Source organism: Andrographis paniculata, unplaced genomic scaffold (genome assembly GCF_009805555.1).
Source record: "Andrographis paniculata isolate CXL003 unplaced genomic scaffold, ASM980555v1 Contig60END, whole genome shotgun sequence".
Classification (NCBI taxonomy): domain Eukaryota; kingdom Viridiplantae; phylum Streptophyta; class Magnoliopsida; order Lamiales; family Acanthaceae; genus Andrographis; species Andrographis paniculata.
Genome location: NW_026137596.1, coordinates 6,833,324 through 6,858,561, shown reverse-complemented (window position 1 = coordinate 6,858,561; position 25,238 = coordinate 6,833,324). Strand labels below are relative to the sequence as shown.

General features: G+C 36.9%; 1 protein-coding gene across 2 annotated transcripts; it reads right to left on the bottom strand.

Annotated features, from left to right (window-relative positions):
• Positions 1-12,971: 12,971 nt before the first annotated feature.
• LOC127260062 (DNA polymerase delta small subunit) lies at positions 12,972-24,504 on the bottom strand. 2 transcript variants are annotated; one of them, XM_051287714.1, is made up of 14 exons: positions 24,364-24,504; positions 24,112-24,241; positions 22,882-22,988; positions 22,517-22,643; positions 22,081-22,188; positions 16,463-16,578; positions 16,274-16,357; positions 15,484-15,555; positions 15,337-15,408; positions 15,156-15,247; positions 14,950-15,077; positions 14,469-14,570; positions 14,320-14,387; positions 12,972-13,478 (listed from the first exon to the last, which is right to left on the bottom strand). In XM_051287714.1, exons 1-14 carry the CDS (start codon positions 24,439-24,441, stop codon positions 13,419-13,421), a joined length of 1,344 nt encoding a protein of 447 aa, XP_051143671.1. In that variant the 5' UTR covers positions 24,442-24,504; the 3' UTR covers positions 12,972-13,418. The 2 variants fall into 2 exon arrangements, with proteins under 2 accessions (XP_051143671.1, XP_051143672.1); XM_051287715.1 differs by having other exon boundaries at positions 15,484-15,552.
• Positions 24,505-25,238: the final 734 nt, after the last annotated feature.

Here is a 25,238-nt window from a genome sequence, read left to right as displayed (position 1 = left end):
CCCCGGAGAGAAAGATTCCTTCTTGGTGAATGGAGCGAGGCTGAAACCGTATATTGAAGGGCCTGTGTTGCAACAGGCCAATGCAGAGATTAATCTGATTGAGGTTCAGAAGCTCAAGCGATGATAGAATTTCGTGAAAAGAATCCAGAAGCCCAATCTTATATCCGCCAATTTACAGCTTTCTTTTATTGCTTTTCTAGTTAAAACTTATCGCTTTCATAGTTAAAATTTACAAGCTTTCCTTTACCGCTTTCATATATAGATTTCATAATTTTATCGCTTTCATTAGAATAGGATTATCGCTTTATAGGAATAGTTTAGTGTTAGCATTTTAACTTCCAACCTAAGCCTGACCCAAGTCAACCACCGCTCCGCTTGTTTCACCCTGATATTAACTGGGGGAGTAGCATCGCTCACTCAGCACCGCTTCATTTTCGCTTTTGTGTCAGTCTTAGGTATATAGAAGTGTTGCTTTAACCGCTCGCCCGCCCTGAAATACCCTCCCCTATACCTTTATAAGTATTTACAGTGGACTTGGCATCGCTCCGCTTGTCCTCCAGAGAGTCTTGAGAAAATCTATAAATACCCCAGTCCACAGTCATTTTTCCACTTTTGCCCTACAGTAACTTCCTCCCGAAGCTTTAGTAACCGCCACTCTCAGAGCGAAAATTTTTCAAAATCTCACCATTTCAACCAATAATAGCTTCATCTAAGGTAAGATCTAGGTTAACCTTAGTACATAAACTCTATTTTACGGTTGATTCTCGCCGATTTAACGTTTAAAAACACAGAATCGCAAATTATTTTCCCGATATTTCACTGTTCTTCATTTTTGCGAAAATGTTTGCCTGTTCGATTTCTGTGAATCTAAGTCTGTCATATGCTAGATTTAGATACAATAACTAATATACTTGCTTTCTACGGATGAATTTCACTCTAATCTGTAGGTTAGGTTTTGTTTTGTGATTTTCTCCCTTTTTCACAACGTAACGTTTACAGTAGTGTTCTGTTTCGTTGTGAGGGGGAGAATTTAGGGTTAAAATCACCGGAACTTTGAATGTGATTGCCTTATATGGATGTTATTTACATTTAAAGATAATGAGGCAGGATTCATAATGTTCGTATGACAAACAATAATTCTGGAAACCCTAGTTTCAGGACAAGCTTAGCAAAATAGATCCAGCAAAGCAAGAAACGTTGAAGAAGGAGTTTGAGAAAGTTGAGGAGAGGATCGAACGAAGAGTCCAAAGAATCAAATCCACGGACGGACGTAAGGTGGTGACAACAACCTCAGGGGCAGAATTAGTAGAGCCAGCGCCACCTGAGGCATACTACAAGAGGAGGAGAGTATTGGAGCTAACAGAAGACTGGGGGAAGCTCAGGCAGCTTAAGTCACTGCCATTCCGAAAATTCATCCCAGAGTTCCCGGAGGAATACCTCAGATTCGAATACACTGAGGAAACAGAGCAGAGGTATCCGGTGAGCGACTGGTGGCTGGAATTAGAAGAATCGGAATACGAACAGCTGAAGGAGTACCAGCTGAAGGAGCTTAAAAACAAATTTGCCTGCCTAGAAGCACCGCCAAGGAAAATGAAGGCATTCCGGAGCAATATCTCCAAGAAGAATGCTGCCGACGCTGCAAAGGACGTATTGAGATCGAAGCAGTATGACAAACTGCACTTTTCCAACATTGACGCAGCGGCGGCGTACGAGCGGATGAAGGCAATGGGGATCCTCTACGAGAGAGGATTTGACCCCGAGAAGATCACAGGCCCGCTCTCTGACTGGCTGGAGGAGCGGGGTCTGTCTTGGTTGATCAGAAACCCCAATGAACCAGTGGATGTATCACTGGTGAGGGAGTTTTACGCTAATCTGAATCAGGCTGAGAGTCTAAAACATGTCTACGTTCGGGGAAAATGGGTAGACTGCTCAGCCAGGAAGATCAACCGACTCTTGGGTTGGGAACACCACTACCCCGGCCAAGAGATGCAAGACAAGCTGAAGGCTACGGAGGTCTGCAGTTCACTTGAACTACAGTCGCTATACAGGACCTTCGCCACCACCCCTGCATATGAGAAAAGAAACCTGAAGTTCGGGTCGGTGGACGAAGAGAAAAAGGAATGGGTGAAGTGGTCGTTGAGCAGAATAATGATCACTGCTCACACCACTGACATTCGTCCTGACTACCTCATAGCCCTTCGCTCAATCTTGGAGGAATCGAACGATGTGGATTTGGGCGCGATCATCGGCTTAGACATCTGGGATCGAAGAAGTGGAGACAGAACATTGGGTCACGGGACCCTGATCACAGAACTTTGCCGTCGCGCGGGCGTTGATTTGCCCACTCCAGCCCCAGAACTCCAAATGAAGCCGCTTGTCCCAGCGGCCTTCCACAAAAATTGGCTGGAGTCCAAAGGGTTCACTCTCATCCCCAAGCAGAAAAAGAGGAAAGCACAAGCGGCAGCGCCCCCTCCACCAAAAAGAAAGATGAAATTTGTGGGGGGGGAAATCATAAGAGAAGATGTGACACCCCATACCGAGCCAGACTCTGAGAGAACAGTTTCCAATGAAGCTCCCAGCGATGAGGAAGAGGAAGCCCTCCGCTTCGCTCGGGAGATTGAGGAAAATCTATTTGGGGCTGAAACAACTAGGAGTAATAAGGAAGGAAAGGCGCCGCGAGCGGCCGTGGGCGAAAAGAGGTCAAAGAAACAAGAAGACCCTGCTCCACCGCCTGTCAAAAAGCCGAGGGTGAAAGAAGCACTGCGAAAAAACCCAACACCCCCTCGGCGAGCGACAAGGCAGGAGAAAGGGAAGGGGAAAGCGGTGGATATAGAGTCAAGCGAGGACACGATTCCCCTCTCCAGACTACGGAAGGGGATCGTCATCAGAGAACCCACCGCCCAACCCGAGAGACCTTCGCCGGCACGGCCAGCAACAGAGGAGGTTTTGCCAAGCCCATCTGGCGATGAACCTGTTCCCTTCGACCAACAGGGGGCAGGTGAGCCAACTGCTGTTGGAATAGGCAAAGAAACCACACCCGTTAACCAGCCGGGAGCGGTGGAGCCTACTGCTGCTGGAGCAGAGGAGGAGCGGGAGACCATATTCACCGAAGAAACTATTGGCGGGATCGATGTCACCATTGAATCATACAAAGAATATCCCGCCGAGGTCCCCGCTGCCACAACCGCTGAAGCTGCCAATGAAGCCGAAGAGGTGGAGGCAGTGATTCTAAATCTTCCTGTCTTGCAGGTATCCCCAAGCAGCCCAGGAACGCATACCATGATCGGGACACCCGCAGAAATTCTGACTCCTGCCTCAACCAAATCTGATAAAACACTTATAGAAGAGGAGGAGGAGGAACAGGACAGGAAGTTCCAAGAACAGAAAGCTCAGCTGCTTGCCGCAGTACAACGAATCGAACGAATGCAGCAGCTCGAGCGAGAAAGAAAAAGGAAAATGAAGGTGCTGGTCAAGCTGCTAAAATACTGGAAACCGCTGACTCAACTCCAGCTGCGATTCAGAAGATATTTACAAAAGAAGAAAGCAGAGCAGCAGGAGTACGAGGCAGCGAGGCAGCTAGTATTCCTCAGGGATGTCTCCCCTGAGCCAGCACCCGATTCCCAAAACGAGGAAGAGCCAGTGGATATCAGTTCAGCTGAGAGCGAGCGACAATCACCAGAAGCGGCGGGTGCTGGACCATCAGCCTCCCGCGCATCACTGGAAAATATTGAAAGAAGATTGGATGAACTCGACTCAGCCATTCTCACCCAATACATGATGACTCAGACATTAATAGACACATACGCTAGGAGTCTGGGTGATGAACTGACTGCTGGAAAAAAAGCGACTGCCGCACTAGAAGAGCGAGTGGAAGCGCTAGAGACCCTGGCTGCAAGCATGGGTACGACGCTGCATGAAATCATGAAAGCTCTCGCAGCCCTTACCCAACAAAACGCCATCCTAATGGAACAACAGCTTGACACAGCCAGGAATCTCCTCCGATTGGAAGACCTAGTGCGGCAGATATCACGCAACCTTCCTCAAGGGCGAGGACCAGCAAGCGAAAAGAAGAAATAAAGAAAGGTCCTCACCCATGAAAAATTAAGAATAACAAGGGCTGTACATAACATCAATCAAGGAGACAACAATTTTTGGTAACTCGTGACAATTTTTCTTTATTGTATGCCTAACATAACCTGAAGTATGTGCTCTTATGTGAAATTCCTGTGATATTCTGCTTGGTTAACTTTGTGATATGTTCTAGAGTAGAGTTAGACAACCTAAGCACATCAGACTAAGTACTTGTCCTTCGAACTTCACCATAACTCGAACACTAGTGTTAGACTAAGTAACAGCGAAAGAGACTTGTGAAAAACTAGTGCCCCCTTCGTTTCAACTTTCCATACTCGGTAAGGCAAGTGACCAGGTTTTTCGACTTTGCTCATAAGGCATAACTTGAAAAGAGAAGTCCTTAAATTTGGTTTAAGATACGATGCAAGCAAAGCAGGGAGGACCTATCATTACAAAGGAACTGAAAAGGCCTAGGCGTGCGAGAACCTAATAAGATCATGAGCAGACACAATGTTTGTTTGAAACTCACGATCCAAAAAAAAAAAATATATATATATATATACATATATTCTCCACGCCCTTCGGCTGAAGGTTTCCTAGATCAAAAAAAGAATCTCTGCTAAGCGAACAAAGTTGACAATACCTGGACAACTCCAATCTCGTTAAATCAAATGACATGCTGAATACTTGTGTTTCACTTGTTACTAATTGAGATTCACTCTACTCCCAATCATGGCACTGGTTATTAGCACTTCTTGATTGCCGTGAACGAAATAACCTCTTGATCCTTTAATGCAGTTTGTTCGAGGACGAACAAAGGTTTAGTGTGAGGAGGTTTGATGACTCCAAATATGAGCATATTCTTAGCTTGACAAAAATGTGTGTTACTTGAATTTTTGCATAAGAACCATCAAAATAATTCGTAATCGGCATACAATATTGATTTACATCACCAGGCATGACCCAGAATTCGTTGTTGAGATTATTAACGATTTTTTGCCCTCTTAAGCGGTATTCTAGAGCCAGAAAAGCTAAGGCAGACGCCGCAAGCGACAGCCGCCTTCGCTCGCAAGCGCCCAAGACACACCTTGAAAACACTAAGGCACGAGAGGCAAGCGGCCACCTTCATAGCCGCAAGCGATAGCCCCTCCCGCTTGCAAGCGACAGTCCAGATACCCGCCGCTGCAGACTATCACCAAATTTCAACTAAGTACTTCAAATGCAGCGGTACAGCTATTCCAATTCCAGCTAGCTCAAGCGAGCTGTGCTACGCTGATGCCCTCTTGCTCTCCAGCAAGCGAGGAAGATCTGTGCCATCAACGCAAGCGAAGCGGACACCCTGGGAGTTATGGCCAGCAACTGCTTCAACAGAATAACCACCTGCAACCGCTTAACTGCCCAGCGGTTGGAACTACCCAACAGCTTCTTGCAACCGTCCCGTTACAGCTGCTATAAATAGGGCCAGATATCTGTATGTAAAAAGAATCGAATTCTTGGATAATTTTCAGAATACACACAGCGTTTGTCGTCTTCCTGTTTCCGAGAGCTCCAACCCTGTAAGGAAGTTCTCCACAGGAAAGGCCAAGGGAGTGGGTGTCGTCCCTCTCCCTTGGCCACGTCTTTAATGCTTTCTTAGACTAGCTTAATGCTTTCATTTACAGCTTTGTAGTCTAATCCTTTTCGCATTTTTCATAGTATATAAAGAAATATCATTCTCTTCTTCAATTTAAATCCTTCCACAATTTTCCATACTTATATAAATCAATTTAGAGAATTTCACATCACTGGTATAGAGCGAGAGACGAATTAATTAATTAAGCCTTGTGATGCGCCAAAAGCGGTCTCAAGGTAGTTCAACGTAGTTAAGTACGCGGGAGCCTTGTCGACCTACTTAATTACTGTGCTGAATTTGATTCTGATAAAAGAGTACCAACATCAGGGGGTAAAGCCACTAATGAGGCAGAAATTGGGAAAATTAACGGGACATAGACGGGGGTCTATTAGGTCGCAGAAATTCCTAGTGACAGTAGGGTTTCTTTCTTATAATGTCTTAATTCTGGGTGTCATTGAAGTCTTGTTGTAAATCCCCCCCCAGGCCAAAATACCAGTGTGATGAGTTCTTTATAATCGAGTTTATATAATTACAACATCTTTCTGTCATCATTTTCGTAAAATACATATATGCTTTCGATAACACAACTACGTCATTCGCTCGCTGCATCCATGGAATTCTACCCATTTAGTAACGCACAGCTCAGACACAACGCCTCTCTTTCACTCTACTTCGCTCATGTACATATACATATATCAGGCCGCTCGCTCACATCCCAATCCTCTCGCTTTCGCTTCGCTCACCCCGTTCACTCCTTACTGCTTTATTTACCGCTTTCAGTAGTTGAAGGTTCTCCGCTCGAAGCGGGCTCTCCTTTTGTTTCTTCGTCGCTTCTCCAAGATTTTTAACATTGAAATTCATGACTTTAAATCCCTGTGTTCGACCTGGAAACTCACCAGTAAAACGAGTATAAATAATTGTGATAACTATCCAGGGTCTACAACTACATAATTGCTATATCTGACCATTCTTTTATAAAAAAACTCCACTCATTGATTTTCGAATAAAATTCCCTGCGAATTAATATACAACAACAAATATTTTTCGGCTATCAAAAGAAAAATAAGAAAAGCTCTCCATCTCCACTCACATCTTCTTGCCATCATCTTTACATCTCTAATCAATTCAAAACATTATTCACTTATATATATATTTTATATACAAACACACACCCGTACACACACATACATATATATATACACTTTATATTTATATTATATTATTATTACATAACACGTTATCAGCACGAAGACTCTTGCCTATTTTATTTTTTGTAAATTTTATTTTTATATTATCTATATTACCTATTTTCCAAACTATGAAAAATCTTGCAAAATTTTCTTTTAAACCTCTGTCTCTCACCGGCAATAATTTTCTTACTTGGTCCCTGGATGTAGAAATGCATCTGGTTTCTATGGGCCTTGTTCATACAATTGCCAGTAAAAATGCGGCTACAAGCCAAGATCGGGCTTAGGCTATTGTTTTCATCCGTCTTCATTTGGACATTCCTCTACAATCTGAATATTTGACGGTGAAAGATCCACTAGATTTGTGAAATGAATTGAGGGAGAGATTTGGGCACTTGAAATATATCACTCTCCCGAAAGCCCGACATGATTGGCTTAACCTGCGGTTGCAGGATTTTAAAACTGTTACAGAGTACAACTATGTTATCTATCAGATTACATCTCAGTTAAAACTCTGTGGAGAAAATGTTACTAAGAATGATAAATTGGAAAAGACTCTCTCTACCTTCCATGCTTCTAATGTTGTGCTGCAGCAACAATATCGTGAGAAAAACTTTCAAATGTACTCACAGCTTATTGCATGTCTTTTATTAGCTGAGCAAAATAATGAGTTACTGATGAAAAATCATTATTCCCGGCCCACTGGTTCTAGTCCGTTCCCTGAAGTGAACGTGACATTTTCTGAACGAAGCTGAGGACGTGGTAGAGGCCGTGGACGTGGTCGCGGTCGTGAGAGTCAATGTGGTCGATATACACCTTACAATCACCCGCGGTATTGACATTAACAAGAAGTAGAGTAAACCTCAATATGGGGATATAGCCGAAAAGGCTAAACAGAGAAAGAGGCAAATCGGCATTTGTAATCGGTGTGACATTGAAGGCCTTTGGGCCAATACCTGCAGAATAGCCAAACACCTAACTGATCTTTATCAAGCCTCACTGCAGAAAAAAGGGGAAGGAAGTCGAGACTAATCACATTGATAATGATGACAACCCCGATGATGATCCTCTGGATTACAACACAACGCATCTTGATATAGCAAATTTTGTCGTAGATCCAACAAACCCCCAGTGATAGACATATTGTGTCATTTTATATTTTGTAATATTTAAATTATTGCATATTACCTTTTTGTAATGTATTTTGTAATGCTTATATATGCCTTATTAATATTGCGTTTATTTATATTTGAAGGTTAAATGGATGCCAATCAAAATCATGCAAATATGTGTTTTATTGATAGTGCAACGACACATACTATATTGAAACACGAAAAATATTTCTCCCATTTGAAAAGGGAAAGAATGAATGTCAATACAATAAGTGGCAGTGCAAAATTAATTGAAGGCTCTGGAGAAACCATTATATTTCTCCCCGCGGGGACGAAAATTGTGATACAGTATGCACTGTTGGCCACTAAAGCTCAAAGAAATTTACTGAGCTTTCATGACATTCAGGAAAATGGTTATCACATTGAAATATGAGTGATACCGATGGTGAATTTTTATTGATCACCAATATCATTGATAAAAAGAAATACATCATTGAGAAATTACCGTCACTCTCTACTGGCTTATACTATGCCAGATTAGGTATTGTTGAAACACACCTCATGGTAGATCAAAAGACTACCGATTTTCAAATATGGCATGATCGCCTTGGGCATCCTGACAGTATAATGATGAGACGAATAATTGAGAATTCGTATGGCCATTCATTAAAAGGTCAAAAAGTGTTAAACTCAAATGAGTTAACCTGTGTTGCCTGCACTCAAGGAAAATTGATAGCCAGACCATCGCCAGCTAAAGTAGGTGTTGAATCGCCTATATTTTTGGAAAGAATACACGGGGATATATGTGGACCAATAGACCCACCATATGGGCCATTTAAATATTTTATGGTGCTTATTGATGCATCTACGAGATGGTCACATGTCTGTTTATTATCTACTCACAATATGGCATTTGTGAGATTGCTTGCCCAAATTATTAAACAGACACAATTCCCCAATAATCCAATTAAGACTATACGTCTGGATAATGCTGGTGAATATACATCGAATGCATTTGATGATTATTGCATGTCGATTGGAATTAATGTAGAGCACCCGGTTGCTCATGTTCATACATAAAATGATCTGGCCAAATCACTTATGAAAAGATTGCAATTGATTTCTAGACCATTACTGATGAGGTCTATGTTGTCCATTTCAGTTTGGGGGCATGCAATCTTACATGCAGGAACACTTATAAGAATGAAGCCGACAAGCTATCATAGATATTCCCCAATGCAGTTAGTATTTGGTCACGAAACAAATATATCTCATCTACGTATTTTTTGGTGTGCTATTTATGTTCCTATTCCACCCCTCAAACGTACAAAAATGGGTCCTCAACGTAGATTGGGAATTTATGTCGGATATGAATCGCAGTCAATTATAAAATATCTTGAACCCATGACGGGTGATTTATTCACTGCAAGATTTGCAAATTGTCATTTTGATGAATCATATTTTCCGGCATCAGGGGAAGACAGAGATGAACTGAAAAGGGATATTAATTGGAAAATCCCATTGAATTTTTGTGATCCTCGTACAAAGCAGTGTGAACTAGAAGTTCAACGTATTATACATTTGCAAAATATTGCACATCAGTTACCGGATGCATTCAATGACTCAAGCAAAGTCACTCGATCATATATCCAACCTGCTAATGCTCCAACTAAAATAATTGTCCCTGATGGACAAATTGCAAGTGCTAATGAATCAGTGACACGCTTAAAGCGTGGTAGACCACTCGGTTCCAAAGACAAACATCCTCGAAAGAAAAGAGGAATTAATTATGATAATCATGAAAATATCATGAATGACATTGATAAACCTCAATCTAACGAGGAAGTTAACCCTGAAATAATTGCTCCATAAGAGCATGATCTTGAAGAACATGATGAGATTATTGAAAACTTAATTAACTATGTTACTTCAAGAAAATGTTGGAATCGTAAAGAGGCAATTATTGATAATGCCTTTGCATACAGTTTAACACTTGATATAATGGAAGAAAACGAGGATCCAGAGCCAAAATCAGTTCATGAATGTCGGCAAAGAAATGACTTGCCAAAATGGGAACATGCGATTCAATCAGAGCTTGACTCATTAAACAAAAGGGAGGTCTTCGGACTAATAATTCAAACACCGGATGGTATAAAACCAGTTGGATACAAATGGGTGTTTGTACGAAAAAAAAAATGAGCATAATAAAATTGTGAGATATAAAGCCCGTCTTGTAGCTCAGGGATTCTCACAAAGACCTGGAGTAGATTTTGATGAAACATACTCTCCAATTTTTGATGGAATAACTTTAAGATACCTTGTGAGCTTAGCAGTGCGATAAAAGCTCGATATGCGTCTTTTAGACGTAGTTACTGCATATCTTTATGACTTCTTGGATACTAATATTTATATGAAAGTTCCTGAGGGATTCAATATGCCTGAAGCATACAAATTAAACCCAAGGGAATCGTATTCCATCAAATTGAAAAAGTCATTGTATGGACTTAAACAATCAGGGCGAATATGGTATAACCGTCTCAGTGACTGCTTAATAAAAGAAGGTTATACTAATGATCCAATATGCCCATATGTCTTTATAAAGAAAAATGGATCAAATTTTGTCATTATTGCAATATATGTTGATGATCTCAATTTAATTGGAACTCCTTAAGAGATTCAAATTGCAATGGAATATCTAAAGAAAGAATTTGAGATCAAAGATTTTGGAAAGACAAAATATTGTCTGGGATTACAAGTGGATCATGTGGACAATGGGGTATTTATTCATCAGTCCACATATACCCAAAAGGTATTAAAACAATTTTATATAGATAAATCTCACTCTCTGAGTACACCAATGGTGGTCAGATCCCTTTATCCCAGCAAAGATCCATTTAGGCCAAGAGAAGAAAATGAAGAAATACTTGACCCCGATGTACCATATCTCAACGTTATTGGCGCATTAATGTACCTTGCAAATTGTACCAGGCCAGATATATCTTTTTTAGTAAATCTACTGGCCAGGTTTAACACATCCCCCACAAAGCGCCATTGGAATGGTATCAAACACATTTTTCGTTACCTTCAGGGGACTCATGACCTCGGTTTATTTTACTCAAGTGAATCTCAAAATGAATTAATTGGTTATGCTGATATTGGTTATCTGTCTAATCCACACAAAGCAAAATCTCAAACTGGCTATTTATTTACTTGTGGCGGAACTGCAATCTCTTTGAGATCTGCTAAACAGACGATAACAGCTACTTCTTCAAACCATGCTGAGATTTTAGCAATTCACGAAGCCAGTCGTGAATGCGTTTGGTTGAGGTCCATGACTTGCCATATTCAGAAAATTTGTGGCTTGATTTCTGATGATGTATTACCTCATACAATATTATTCGAAGATAATGCAGCTTGTATAACTCAATTAAAAGAAGGATATATTAAAGACGATCGGACAAAACACATATCTCCAAAATTCTTTTTCACTCACGATCTTCAGAAAAGTGGTGAAATTAATATGCAACAAATTCGATCGTCTGAAAATTTTGCAGATTTATTTATGAAGGCGCTACCGACTGAAACATTCAACAAACTGGTGCAAGGAATTGGAATGCGTCGGATGAAAGACATCAAATAAAGTCCAAAACAGGGGGAACGCATTAATACAAGAATGATGTACTCTTTTTCCTTCACTATGATTTTTTTCTACAGGGTCTTTTCATAGTAAGGTTTTAACGAGGCACATTCATTGTACAGAGGCATCCAAGGGAGAATGTTATATACGTAGCAATTACATACCCAATACGCAGTGGCTACGTCGTCACAATGTGGATGCATTTAATTCTCAAATTACACCGCCTGAATTGCTATATATATATGTGCATTTGTTTGTATAATATGATATAAAAAAAAAATAATAATAAGAAAAGCTCTCCATCTCCACTCACATCTTCTTGCCATCATCTTTACATCTCCAATCAAATCAAAAAAATTATTCACTTATATATATATTTTATATACAAAAACACACTCGTACATATATATATATATATACACTTCATATTTATATTATATTATTATTATTACATAACAAATCATTATTTATATAATATACATATATATATTACATTATTATTATTACATAACAAATCATTATTTATATATATACATATATATATTACATATCAATATATATATACAGTCTGACACACCTAAGTAATATAAATAATGGCTATATAAATATTGATGGCGGCTACTGTGTTAACAATACACACAGAGATCTAACAAGTAGCATACGGTAATGTTAGTGACAACAAACATATCATTTATATTAATATAATACAAACACAACACATGAACTAACATCACATAGATAACTAGCAAAAAACACACGGTAATGTTAGTGACAACGCATCATTTATATTTATATAATACAAACACAACACATGATATAATCTCACACACATACAATAGTTCATTTAAGCACATGATATATACTTGCACAACACACGTATAATTATAAACAAACAACAAATGTCATTATTACAAACAACACGTACTATTTTTAATAAAGATTTGGGCTGCTCGGTCCCGATTTTTTCAAATCAGCATCATAATCTTCCCCGTAAATAATAATTAAATAAATAATATTTGTATTTGATATTTCAATGTTAATAATTATAAAAGCATTTTAGTTTTGTATTGATTTCGTTTGTTTTGGGTAGTTATCAAGAATCCTTTGCTTTCAATTCTATGGTAGATAGGTGTTTATTTAGTACTTTTCCTATGATCCTTTTCCTTATGATTGTATCAACCTTTTCCTACGATCCTTTTCCTTTGTTTTTCCTTTTTTTTTTTTTTCAAAGTACATACACTTTCCAAATTTATCTCCAACAATAAATAAGTTTTATGTAAACCGAATATAAACTCGAATGTAACATCAAATCAGCATTATACTATATAAAAATATATCAATTGTCAAAATATATTGTATATTGTATTATTATGTACTATAAAACATATGCTATGTGCTATGTGCTATCTACTTCACTGATTTGATCTGATTGAATCAAATCAAACGCTATACTTATTTGATCCGGTCAACATGAAAACCAAATTGTCGACTAAACACTAGTCTTCTTAAGCCAACATTTACTCCGACAGTTCATCATTTCATTACAAAGAAAGTTCAAACCTGAAGCAAAGCACAAGACATCACATATCAAAACACATTGACTACACTCAGTCAGCACAAATGAGCATGATCAGATATGCTCATCACCCATTAATCATACAATAAGAGGAACAACTATAATAAATGACGCCCAGAAACACCGAAAATTACTGAAGTTTGCCGAAACCAGATGACATCTGGACCGTCCATCTAACAAATTACTTGCAGTCCTAGGATCGCAAAAGCATCATTGTTCTCATTTATGAACCGATCTGAGTTTGAAAACTGAGAGCATGACATTCTAGGTTCCTCAAGTTCAACTGCACAAACACAAACAAAAGAAACTCATCCAGTACTTTCTCAAGATTTGGGAGCGACAATAAAACTTAATAAAATACTATCTCCGTTCGACTATGAGAGTCATAATTTACTTTTTGTATATTGATCTTTGTATATTAATTACTATATTAAAACATAGTACAAATCAAAGAAAAATGACAAAAATATTTTTATTAATGTCTTATAATATTAATATAATGACATTTGTATAAAAAATTATACAAATATAAAGATATTTTTTGTTAAGTACAATAATGCAAAAGTAAATGTAATCCTTACATACGGACGGAGGGAGTAAAATAAAAGAGAAAAAGCTTAACTCAGTCATTCTTATTAGCAAGTATAATGGGTGTGTTCGTTTGAAGGATTTTGGAAGACTTCCACTATTCACACAAAGTTTTCTCTTAAAAAATATCAAATTAAATACCTATTTTAATTTTTTTTATATTATATACTAAAAATCAATTTTACATTCAAAACATCACATTAATACTTATTTATATCATATTGTATAACTATTCCAATTCAAATTTTTTACTATGCAAATCCCACCCCAAAATTCCAACCTTCAACCAAACACAACCCAAGTAGATTTCTTCCACAGGTCATGCAAATTGGAACTCAGGTCATATAATTACTAGCACAGTTTATAATCTCACTCCATCTCTTCAAACGACACATTCAGATATTTTTTCTATTTTGAAAGTACTTAATAAACATTCGATAAATTAATAACACTTTAGTGAGGCATATTTCTTCCCTTCAGGAAGAGCATCACCACTTAAAAGCAAATATCTTCGACATCTTGTCAGGTTAACTTACCATTACAGCAGTTCCAGTCTCAGCAAATCTTGGAATACTGATAAACCTCACCACCTGCCCCTCGGATCCTGCAGTTCAGCACAGCCAATTGCACTTATGTGAGAAAAAGCCAAACACAAACATCTAGATAATTACTAATAAATTCTTACCCTTAATCAAGTCAGTCTCATACTTGTCTTGATTGCCAGCGAAATAGACATGAGGGCATGTCTCGATGAAAAATGGATCCCTATCAGTGAATGGATAACAACCTGCAGAATTGCAAAGGGAGTGAAGCCAATGTAGAATCAGACAAAAATACCAAGGATCTTGGACCTCTGAAAAAGTAACTGTATCACTTCACGAACCTTTACTTAAGGTGCCTCAGCACCTTATGCTACATTTATTTCATTATCATTAACCAAAAAGATAGAAACGCTCCCTTTCGATTTTATTTTAACAAGAAATGGTTTTTAACTGTCCCACAATTTAAAAGGAATTAGTTTGAATCCAATTCACATCAATTAAGTAATAAAACTTCTTCTCCTCATCAAATTTGACTGCAAGTGTATGAAAAGATTAAAATAACAATAAGTTTCCCAATTAAGGAATAAGGCAAATGTTAAACGTACAAGAAATAACCGTTCTAACCTAGAGTATTTGGGGCAGTTGGTGCCAGGTGCCGCCATCTCAAGGTCCTTTCCATGAATTCAGTTGTACTTTTTGCATCAGAATATTTAGCAAGATCGTCAATGTTCTGACCGGATGTCCCGATAAACCTGATGAAGCACAAAGACATATCTAACTATCAATCCAATTAAACAAGATAAAAGGCACAAACTATATATAAATCTTACTTCACATTGTCTATCTCAAAGGAATGAGGGTTGGTGCACGATCTGAAAGTGTTATACAATGAAGATCCTGGAAAAAGGCATCTATGCAGAGGCTAACAAAGAAAATACTTCAATTAAATAGAAACAATATGGTGGTCAATATAAAGTCCACCCACCAAAATGTAATAAATGTAACATAAACCTGTTGTGGCAAGGCAAAATTTGCAGGGTCATTTGATCCTGGCATTATATCCAAAGGCAGACCTGCAGCAATCTGCACATTTTTGCTTTAGTTATAAAACTTGAAGTTTCTATGGAAACTTTATTTCAGCAAGCATTCTAAAAATACCTGAGTCAAAAGAATATCAAGCTCTTTTATTGGCTCTGAAAGTCTTAACTGATCCTTTGAACTTAAGTTCTGCTATAATAAAGTGTTTGACAGATGTGAAAAAGGTTAAACTTGAAATATAATTGGGGGCCTGAAGCTCCACTGAGATGGTACATTTCATTTCTTCAAGAAATACTAACTGCAAAACTCCCAAGAGATGCTAAAACAAAGATGAGAACTAATTAAAATAGGGGGGGAAAAGTTTGTATCATGTACAATCTGATTTCAAACACTTCTGCATTGCTAATAGGTCTCAAAACTTTGTTATGTTTGCCTTCTATTTGCCATTCAAATGAAATAGCAAAGTCATGTCCCTCCTGAAATTGGATTTGGGTTGGAATTGTAATCCAAGATTTATTTGTTGCATCAATCTAATCAATAAACTGAAAATCACCCCTCCAGAAATAAAACTTATTGTTACCACAACAGAAAACAGAAAATCCAATTATTTCCACTTTCCAATTGTAAATGAAGCTATGAAGTGTCATATAAGACTAAGTTGAAATTTAAATTCAATTTGATAAAATGAAAGATACATTTGTCCATGCAGAATAATCTTCTAACAAAAAGAAATGCATTGACAATGTCCTGCCAAAATCTTCAAGATTTACAAGATATAAATTTCAAAGCATTCACAATAAAATGAGTGAGCTTGTAGGAAAACACTTGAGTAAAGGGGAAAAGATAAAAAATAAAAAGTAATAATAATAATAATAATAATAATAATAATAATAATAATAATCAAAGATACCTGGCCATTTAGAAGTCCACTAGGATACTCAACAGAGTTCCCAGCTAGGACAACTTGAACAATTTGAGCAGCAATGCCTTGTTCCTGATGCAGGGGTAAAACTTTGGTATAAGATTAATCAGACACAGCATCACCAACTCGCAACAGTAACAAACAAAAGAAAATTATAGCAGATAGATGAATTTGAACCTTTTCATCTCCAAGATGTCCAGTTATATGGTCAATGAAGAGTTGAAAATGAAGAGGATTAGAAGATTGTCCCCCAACACTCAACCCCGATACAAAAACTACAAACTTATCATCACCTGTTCCAAATGGTTCCCCATATAGGTAAATTACATATAAAAAACTGAAAAAAGCATCCCGATAATATAGTTTGCAAATAAAGAATACTTAATTTGCTAAAACGAGACTGGGTGATAAATAACCAAAATTGTTGGAAAGCATTATATCTTTGTATGAAATCTCTGCAAATGGAAACTAAAGGAGCTACTACCAAGGATAAAAGTTAGCTCAGAGAGCTACTTATATATCTCAAATATTTATTTGGTGTTAATTCTTTTTTAATTAACTAATCTTGATTTAAAAATCATGGATTTCACTGTTCACAAGTGGCTGAAACTGTGACTGGAAAACTCACTGGACCCAATGGCCAGAGTAATCGCCAGAACAGAGCTAAAGATGGTTTCTAGGAGGCAGTGGGATAAAGTGCTGCTATAATTATTTGGTGTTAATTCAAAGTTGATTACTTTTATTTCAAAAGTCAGAAATTTCACTGTTCACAGATGCTCGAAAAAGTGGCAAGAAAGTTCACCAGACCTAATGGTTATGTCACTACAAGAACAGAGCTAAGATTAGCTTGACGCAGACATCCAAATCCCAGAGCCATTCCCACCCGCAGAACCCATAACCCACATTCGAACTCAAAAGCTTCTGCCCTGATGCAAGAATTTGAGTTGAAGAATTAGTATATAATGAAAAATGGAGACCAATCAGCCCATGCCTAACTTTAATACAAGTTTAAATCCCCAATGGCAGTAGCTCCACTCTCTCAGCAGTAATCTGCAATAACTTTGCGGCTCCACATGATGCCATTGCTTAAATCATGAGGCCTTAAATCTATTTTCATTTCTTCATAAACTCAAGCTTAGCTTTTGTAGTTTTGAGGTGACCTAACAACAAAGTGTTCCTCCATGAATTTTTAACTTTTAACACATGGTCTCCCTCCCTTTTTCTTATACGAGGATACTAGCCGCTATTATCAACACCATTTTGATTTTAGGGGAAAATAAAAATATCCTTAGTTTTGAAAACAGGGGTATTTCATTATGTTTACTTTTCATCATGTGAGTGAGGATTTCTTATACATTGAATTTCCAATTTGATCTTTAGAACTATCCATTGATTCGTAAATCCTATATTTTGTAAGGAATTAAGCCCATCGACATTCTTATTTTCCTTACTTATGATATTGGATCCAAGATTAGGTTTTTGTATTGCTTGGTATAGGGTATTGGGTTCACTTTCATATTTCGGCTTTATCATCTCTACTCTTTTAAAATTGAGAACCTTAAGGCTATGTTCTTTTCGAGTTTGGTTATTGTATTTTCACTATGCAACTTCTCGCCCAAAAAATATACCATTTCCTCTCACAAAACATTGTATCCAAACCATTATTCAAATCAAAACTCAAACCCAAAACCAAACTTCAAAAGAACCTGTAATTTTCTGATAAATGAACTTCCTTTAAAGTTGGGAAACACTCATCCAATCAGGCTTTTTATATGATATCAGAGCAGATAGTTTGAGTTCTTCAGCTTGATTTTGCCTTGATCTGAACTTTTGTTTGTCACGAATAATAATAATAATTAATTTTCTTAAGAGAAACTTGCTTTCACAAAAGCATGTGCTAATTAATGCAGCATATTTGTTATCTAACATATTCGACTTCTACAAAATCACCTTCCACCACATCATACATTCAGCCTTTCTCACCTCCACAAGTTCTTTCTATCTGTATTCATCTCTGGGGGAACTTCCCCACATGGAAATTTCTCTATTGAGAGAGGTGCATGTGAGTGAAACAAAGAGGCGAGGGGAATTATTTTCTAACTTAACTACATATATCTCTTAGTGTTTTCTATTGGAAGGAGGACGAAACCCAGATTCAGAATGGCAGTCAAGTCATTGGAAACCTTGTGCCAAACAATGTAAACGATTTCACCATTCCACAATGAAGTTGCTCACAGACTGGTCTGACTAATTGGAGTTTGTTGAAATATATTTTGGATAGATATTTTAGCTGATATTATTTATATTTGTTAGTTATCATATAATTATATCACCTAGATTAGGTGGTTATTAAATTTGATTGTTATTATTTAGATTTATCCCTATAAGGTCTCTAAATAGACCTTAATTTCATTATCTAACATATCTCATAAATTTCTCTTAGAATTTTTACATGGTACAACTTTTATCCTGAAATGAACATAATCTACTAATTCACATTTTCTCCGGGTACATTCCGTGATGTACCTAGACTTTTTTTCAAATTTGAGATCCATTCCCACAATCATGTATTCCTAATTTGAAAATACTTGCCACCAAATATCATCATCATAAACAGTGCATATGAGTGAGAATTGTCGGTCAACATTTGGTCAATGTTGTTGGTCAACGCCGGTCAACAATTTTGTGTACGACTTTGGCCGTGCGTGCAAGTGCATTTGGTGTCCAAATACAAGAATTTTTCGGCAATAATATAATGAGATATTTTTAGTCTATCTATTAAGCTTTCAGTTTTGATTAAAGCTTTTGGCTTAGTATTTAATTACCTGTCCGAAATCTCTGCCTATTAAGATTTAATTTCTAAAGGTTTAATGACGCTGCAGTGACAGGGAATCGCCAGTGCCGCCATGATAGAGGATCGCCGTCATAAAAAATCCTACTTTGATGCCGCCACAGCAACAAAGTATAGTTTATGCTGCCGCAGCAACAAAGTATAGTTGCCGCCGCAGCCGTGACAGAAGATCGTGTCCATTAAAAATTCTATTTTGGCCAAAACTTTTATTAATTAAAGTTTCCGCCGCTTGACAAACGATCGCCGGGGCGTGCCCGTGATAGAAGATTGATGCTATTATGAACCTTAATTTGGCGAAAATCCTAATTTCTTAGGGTTCAACATTCCCACCACAACAGAGAATTGATTTGAACGCCAATGTTCAGATATGAAGTCCGTTTATATTCAGCCACCTCTTATTTCTTCCGCCAAACTCGAGTTGGCTTCTACATCACCAATTTGAGTTTGGGGTGGGATGTTGAAATATATTTTGGATTAATATTTTAGCTGATGTTATTTAGATTTGTTAGTTATTATATAATCACATCTATTATATTAGGTTGTTATTATCTAGGTATGTTATTAAATTTGATTGTTATTATTTTGTATAAGGTCTATAAATAGACCTTAATTTCATTATCAAATATCTCGGAAGTTTCTTTTAAAATTTTTACAGAGTTAAATCAATAGATTACATAAGCAAGGTACTCCCAACACCGACACCATCAAAGAAGAATGAATCCTAGGGGAAGTATGAGAAATATTCCTCAGAGAGAAATACCAGTTTCTTGGCAACCTAAGCAGGAACAAAGGAAGCATGGATGTTAGTCTGAGACCAACAAGGGTGAGTAATTCAACGGGAAATTTGAACTCAAATTTTAGAACAGAAAAACTTAAGTAACTACGACAATCGACGAAACTATTAGACTATGCATTAGTATGGTATGAACTAGTCTTGCACGTCACAGAAACAGAGCAATCCATGCAAACTCAGTAATTTCTTATTACATATGCATGATTGTATATGGTGTGGTAGTTAGCAACACATGGACCTTACTTCCTGCTCTGCCCTCACTAGGCTTTGTTCAGAATCTAGCCGTTGTTACCTCTTCACTTGACCTAAATCCTAATCACCCAAATCTTGAGGATCTTTTGTAGCAGCCTAATGAAGATGTAAGAGGGGCATTCAATAACACATCTTTTAACCATACATCTTGCATGTAGTAAATTCTTATTTTCCCGCATAATCTAGACTCGGATCATGTTGACATTTCTACATTTCATTTAAGTCAACATGGTAAGATGGACTAATCCTACTAGTATCAGAATGGGCATACGTAAGGTTTATAGGAATTAGATTGGTGCTTTTTTAACTTTGAGCTGCTATTAATCGTCCTACAAATGAATAGCATATCATAGAAATTTCTTTTATAAACACAAGTGAGGTTGCATATCTATAGGTACAATCAGGAGTCCATCCAATCTATTCAAAGCAATAAAGTCTAACTAGAAAACCATAATAATCCTATCACAATATAACTCTATTTATATTATGCCTCTATCTAATACTATGTATGTTAATTATATGGTCATCCATCCCCCTCAAGTTAGAGCATATATATCTATCATGCTTAACTTGTTACGATATGATTGATTGTACTCTATTTACTGCCTTGGTAAAAACATCTCAAAGTTGATCTTGGGATCTGACATATTTCGCAGAGATGAATCCTTCTTGAATTTTGTTGCAGACAAGATGACAACTTACTTCAAGCGCTGTGTGTTTATGGAATACTAGATTGGATGCAAAATGTAGGGCAGCCTAGTTATCACAGTTTATTCTTGTCAGATGATCAATTTTGTGGCCGATTTCTCTCATTAATTGTTGTATCAATACCATCTCACAGATTGAGTCCTCCATGGCTCTATAATCAGCAGATCACTAAAATACAATGTGTTTCTTACTTCTCCATAATATAAGATTGCCTCCTACAAAAATTGCAGTATTCAGAAGTGAATCTTCTATTATACTTAGATTCCTTACACCCATCATACTCTGCATTGGTGAGACCTTCTATTTTTGAATGATCATGATTTTTGTATAGCATGCCTTGACCAAATGCTCCTTATAACATAGGAGTTGCTCTAGCATTTTAATAGTTTGTAAAAATAATAATAATATATCTGTATTAGAACACATGCAAATTGAATGTTATTAGCTTTAGAGTGTGTTTGTTTAATGTTTTAGTTTGACATATATTTGTTGATTTGAGGTATATGAAATTGTGTCAATAGTATAAAAAAATACTCCCTCCGTCCGTCAACGTACCATGTCCAACTTTTCATTTTCATCCGTCCCACTTATTTTGTCATTTTTTTTTTGGAAAAGAATTATACACTCTGATTGTATTTTAAATTTGTTAATTTATATTTTTTTAATTTTAGTTAAGACTAATTACTTATCTTAATCTTAATACATAATTAATTTTATCATACAATAATTATTTTCACTGATACATTCTTAATAATTTATTAATTATACCATTTCTAATTTTCAGTATCTATGGCAAAGCAGCATGATAGCCGGGACGGAAAAATATTGTGTTGAATGTTGACTTTTTGTAAGAAAATAGAATATATATTATACCGGGAATCGTGTCTGTTTGAGTGAACAAAACCTAACATACTTCATGCTTCAGAAAAATGTGAAATATAATCTTTATTAAAGGTACTTCCGTAATCTATATCTCCTAAAGAAACTATACACGTCATGCTTATCTGAAAAATAAATAAGACATGTTGTGTGCTGAAGCTTCCCCCAATATAATCATTATTTGGCTCCTAGGTTACGTTTATGGAAATAGCTTCCATCGCTTCACCAAAACTACTTAAAAAACAATTCAAAGCAATTTAGCAGCACAGCCAAAAGCACTAAAAGTATAGATAATAAAACTGCAGCTTCTACCTGAATTAAGTGGCTTCTCTATCTGTTGAGGAAGGCCAGCTTCAAGAATATCATCAACAATAAAATCTCCAGCCCCATTTTCTTTTCCTTGCAATGCAACCACTATACCTACAAGTGTATTATGTAAGGTCAATACAAGAAGAGAATCAAAATAGCAAATATTCATGCTTTACAGTGCTGGTATTATAATTTAAATCGCAACTTTGTCGGAATTGTTGTAAGAAAGTGTTTTATGAAAACTCTTCAAAAATTCATCAAACAATGTTGGAGCTAATTTGGATTGATACAACATCAGATATATTAACTATCCCCGGATGAGATGTTTTCTCATAATAAATCTCAATTAAGTATTATAACAATCTAAAGTAAGTTAAACAAAATTTAAGATTAATAAGCTGCATATTCTCAAACTTCTAATAGCAATGAGACTGCATACCTGTAACATATACAGAAGGCAAAAGATGAGCACCACATAGTTTAACTCTTCCACTTTCGTCTTCCAAAACTAGATAATCGTCTGAGTGCATAAAATTCTGGGGTCTGACAAGTGGGCTTGCTGACCTCTGCACATAACAATTTAACATACCAAGCACAAATGAGTTTCCAGGTTGGTTATTTTAAATCAAATGTGATTTGTTGGGTAGATACAAGAGCAATATTAAATGCCCTGTCCATCAATCTTTAGTAGAGTGGATTGTGTATATGTGCAGGTGCACGCGTGTGTGTATAGAGAGAGAGAGAGAGAGAGAGAGAGAGAGGCAGGGAGAGACGGAGAATGATTTTAAGTAAAAACAACAGTACCTCCTTCGAGTATTCCTCAAGTATGGAAGGTTTGAGCTTCATGTGCTTATATAGGGTTCCAACAACAATGCATTCCTTTCCTTCTTCCAATCCTAGCACAGTACAAACTGTAGCAGAAAGTGGAAGGATTCTTTCAAATTAACAAATGGAATTCAAATGTCACCTATATCCAATTAACACGAACATCCGAAATGGCAGTTAAAAGCATCTCCATATCTTTACACACTGGATAAAATAACACGACTTCTAGTGAGGCAGCAAGTTAGAATGTTCATTCTTTCATAAACGACTGGGATAATTCATAATTCCAAATTCCATCACCAGTCATACCAAGTTAGTATGAACTACTTTATACACTTGGCTATTCAATCTTTTGCATAAAAAGGTAACCTAACACCCAACTAACACCAAAAGAACCAGATCTAATCAACTAGAGAAATCTCTTAACTAGAAGAATATAAATAGAAGAAAACCCCTACGTTGGAAAAATCATGCAGACAGTCCACAACAAGAACGAAATAAGAGGTTTCATTGAAAATTATATCCAAACAATAAGAGAACTTTACTTTGGCATCGACAGAGTTACCCTAATAGAGATTCAAAAAAAAGTACACACAAGTGATAATCTATGGGGAAGGGTGGATTCTTTTGTTTATGTTTTTTGTTTTTTGTTTTTTTTTTATATATATATATTTGGAAAATGAGTGCTAAATGTGATGTTTTTGAAGGACAATTGAGATATTTTATAATAAAATGAAAATCAAAATAAAATTTAAAATTTGGAGAAAAAAACTCAAACAACAATCCCAAAATCATTAATTGAAAGTTGGCCATGAGGAATTTGAGAATTAATCTATATGAAGAATAACACTATGGGAATAAACCTAGTATTTGCTCTTACAAAGAATCCGCAGCACATTATGCATACTCTAATGTTCTATCAGAATTCATAGCAGGACTATTAAAAATAGATTCTATTGTGCAAAGCAACATTATATACCAGTCAATCAAATGAACGAACAGACACAATCCCAACAAAGGATGCAAACTGCAGGTATAGCGAAATAACATTAGCAAGCAACAAAAGTAAGTTGAAGAAAGCTGAAACTGCGAAACATGAGAAAATTCAACCAAAATAAGAGCAAAAAAATAAAAAAATAAAAAAAAATAAAAAAAATCATATTTTTACAAACCATACATCACTCTAAGAACGACGAGGAAAAAACTTACTCGGCAAATCAGGCTTCAAAGAAGGGATAAGAGAGTAAAGTAGGGTTCTCAAGAGGTGAAGCCTCGCAAAGTATATTTGGCTGTACTGTTGCCCTCTGTACATCTCCTTCTGTATCTGAAACCCTTCATCCTGCAAAATGAAACGCCCAAATAAGAAACCGTGTGTTTCAAGGACAGAAGGAACCGCCTCGCAAGTGCTGGAATCAGGAGAGGAGCCGCCGGAAAGAGATTGAGGGCGGGGCATCACTTTACCGAGGATCTGTAGACTGCCTGTTTCCTCTGGAGTACGCCATAGCTAGAGTCTACATCCATCGCTGCGGCTGCCGCCATGGCGGGAAAATTTTCGCGGAGGAAGACAAGAATATGCAAAGAACTTGGAAGAACGGGGCTATAAGTAAGAGTGTGTTTCTTTAACGAAATTTTGGGTAGAGTTTTATTATTTTAGAAGTTTTTAAAAAAAAATAAATAAATAAATTAAATATTTATTTTTATTTATCGTATCAAAATTTAATTTTTGGGAAAAAATCAATTTTGGTCCCAATATAACCAAAATTTATCAATTTTGGTAAAAAACTCATCAATTTTGGTCCCAATATAAATAATTTCAATCAATTTTGGTCTCATTATAAACAATTATTATCAATTTTGGTCCCACCGTTAAAAAACTAATGGAAATTGCTGACATGGACATGACGGAGGTGACGTGGCAGTTGACCTGGACAGTACACGACCATGTACAATTATACACGGCCATGTTGTTACATGACCATGTATATTTCAGTGTATAATTATACATGGCCATGCTGTTACATGACCATGTATATTTCAGTGTAACAACATGGCCAAAGAACAATGACAAAAAAGATGCAAGTCAGGTGGTATGTTGGAATTGTAAATGGAATATGAAACGACAGTGCAGGGCACTGGAGAAGGATCAGGTTCGGCAAACGCAGCGGATAAGATATCCAATGTGCTGATTTTGAGCGTCAACAGTCCAATAGAGTCATGGATCTTAGACTCATGAGTATCATTCTACGCTACAAAGGATGTATGAATATATTTCCTTAAGCGTGAATATGATGCTTTTGATACCTTTAGGATATGGAAAATACGTGCAGTGGGAGTAT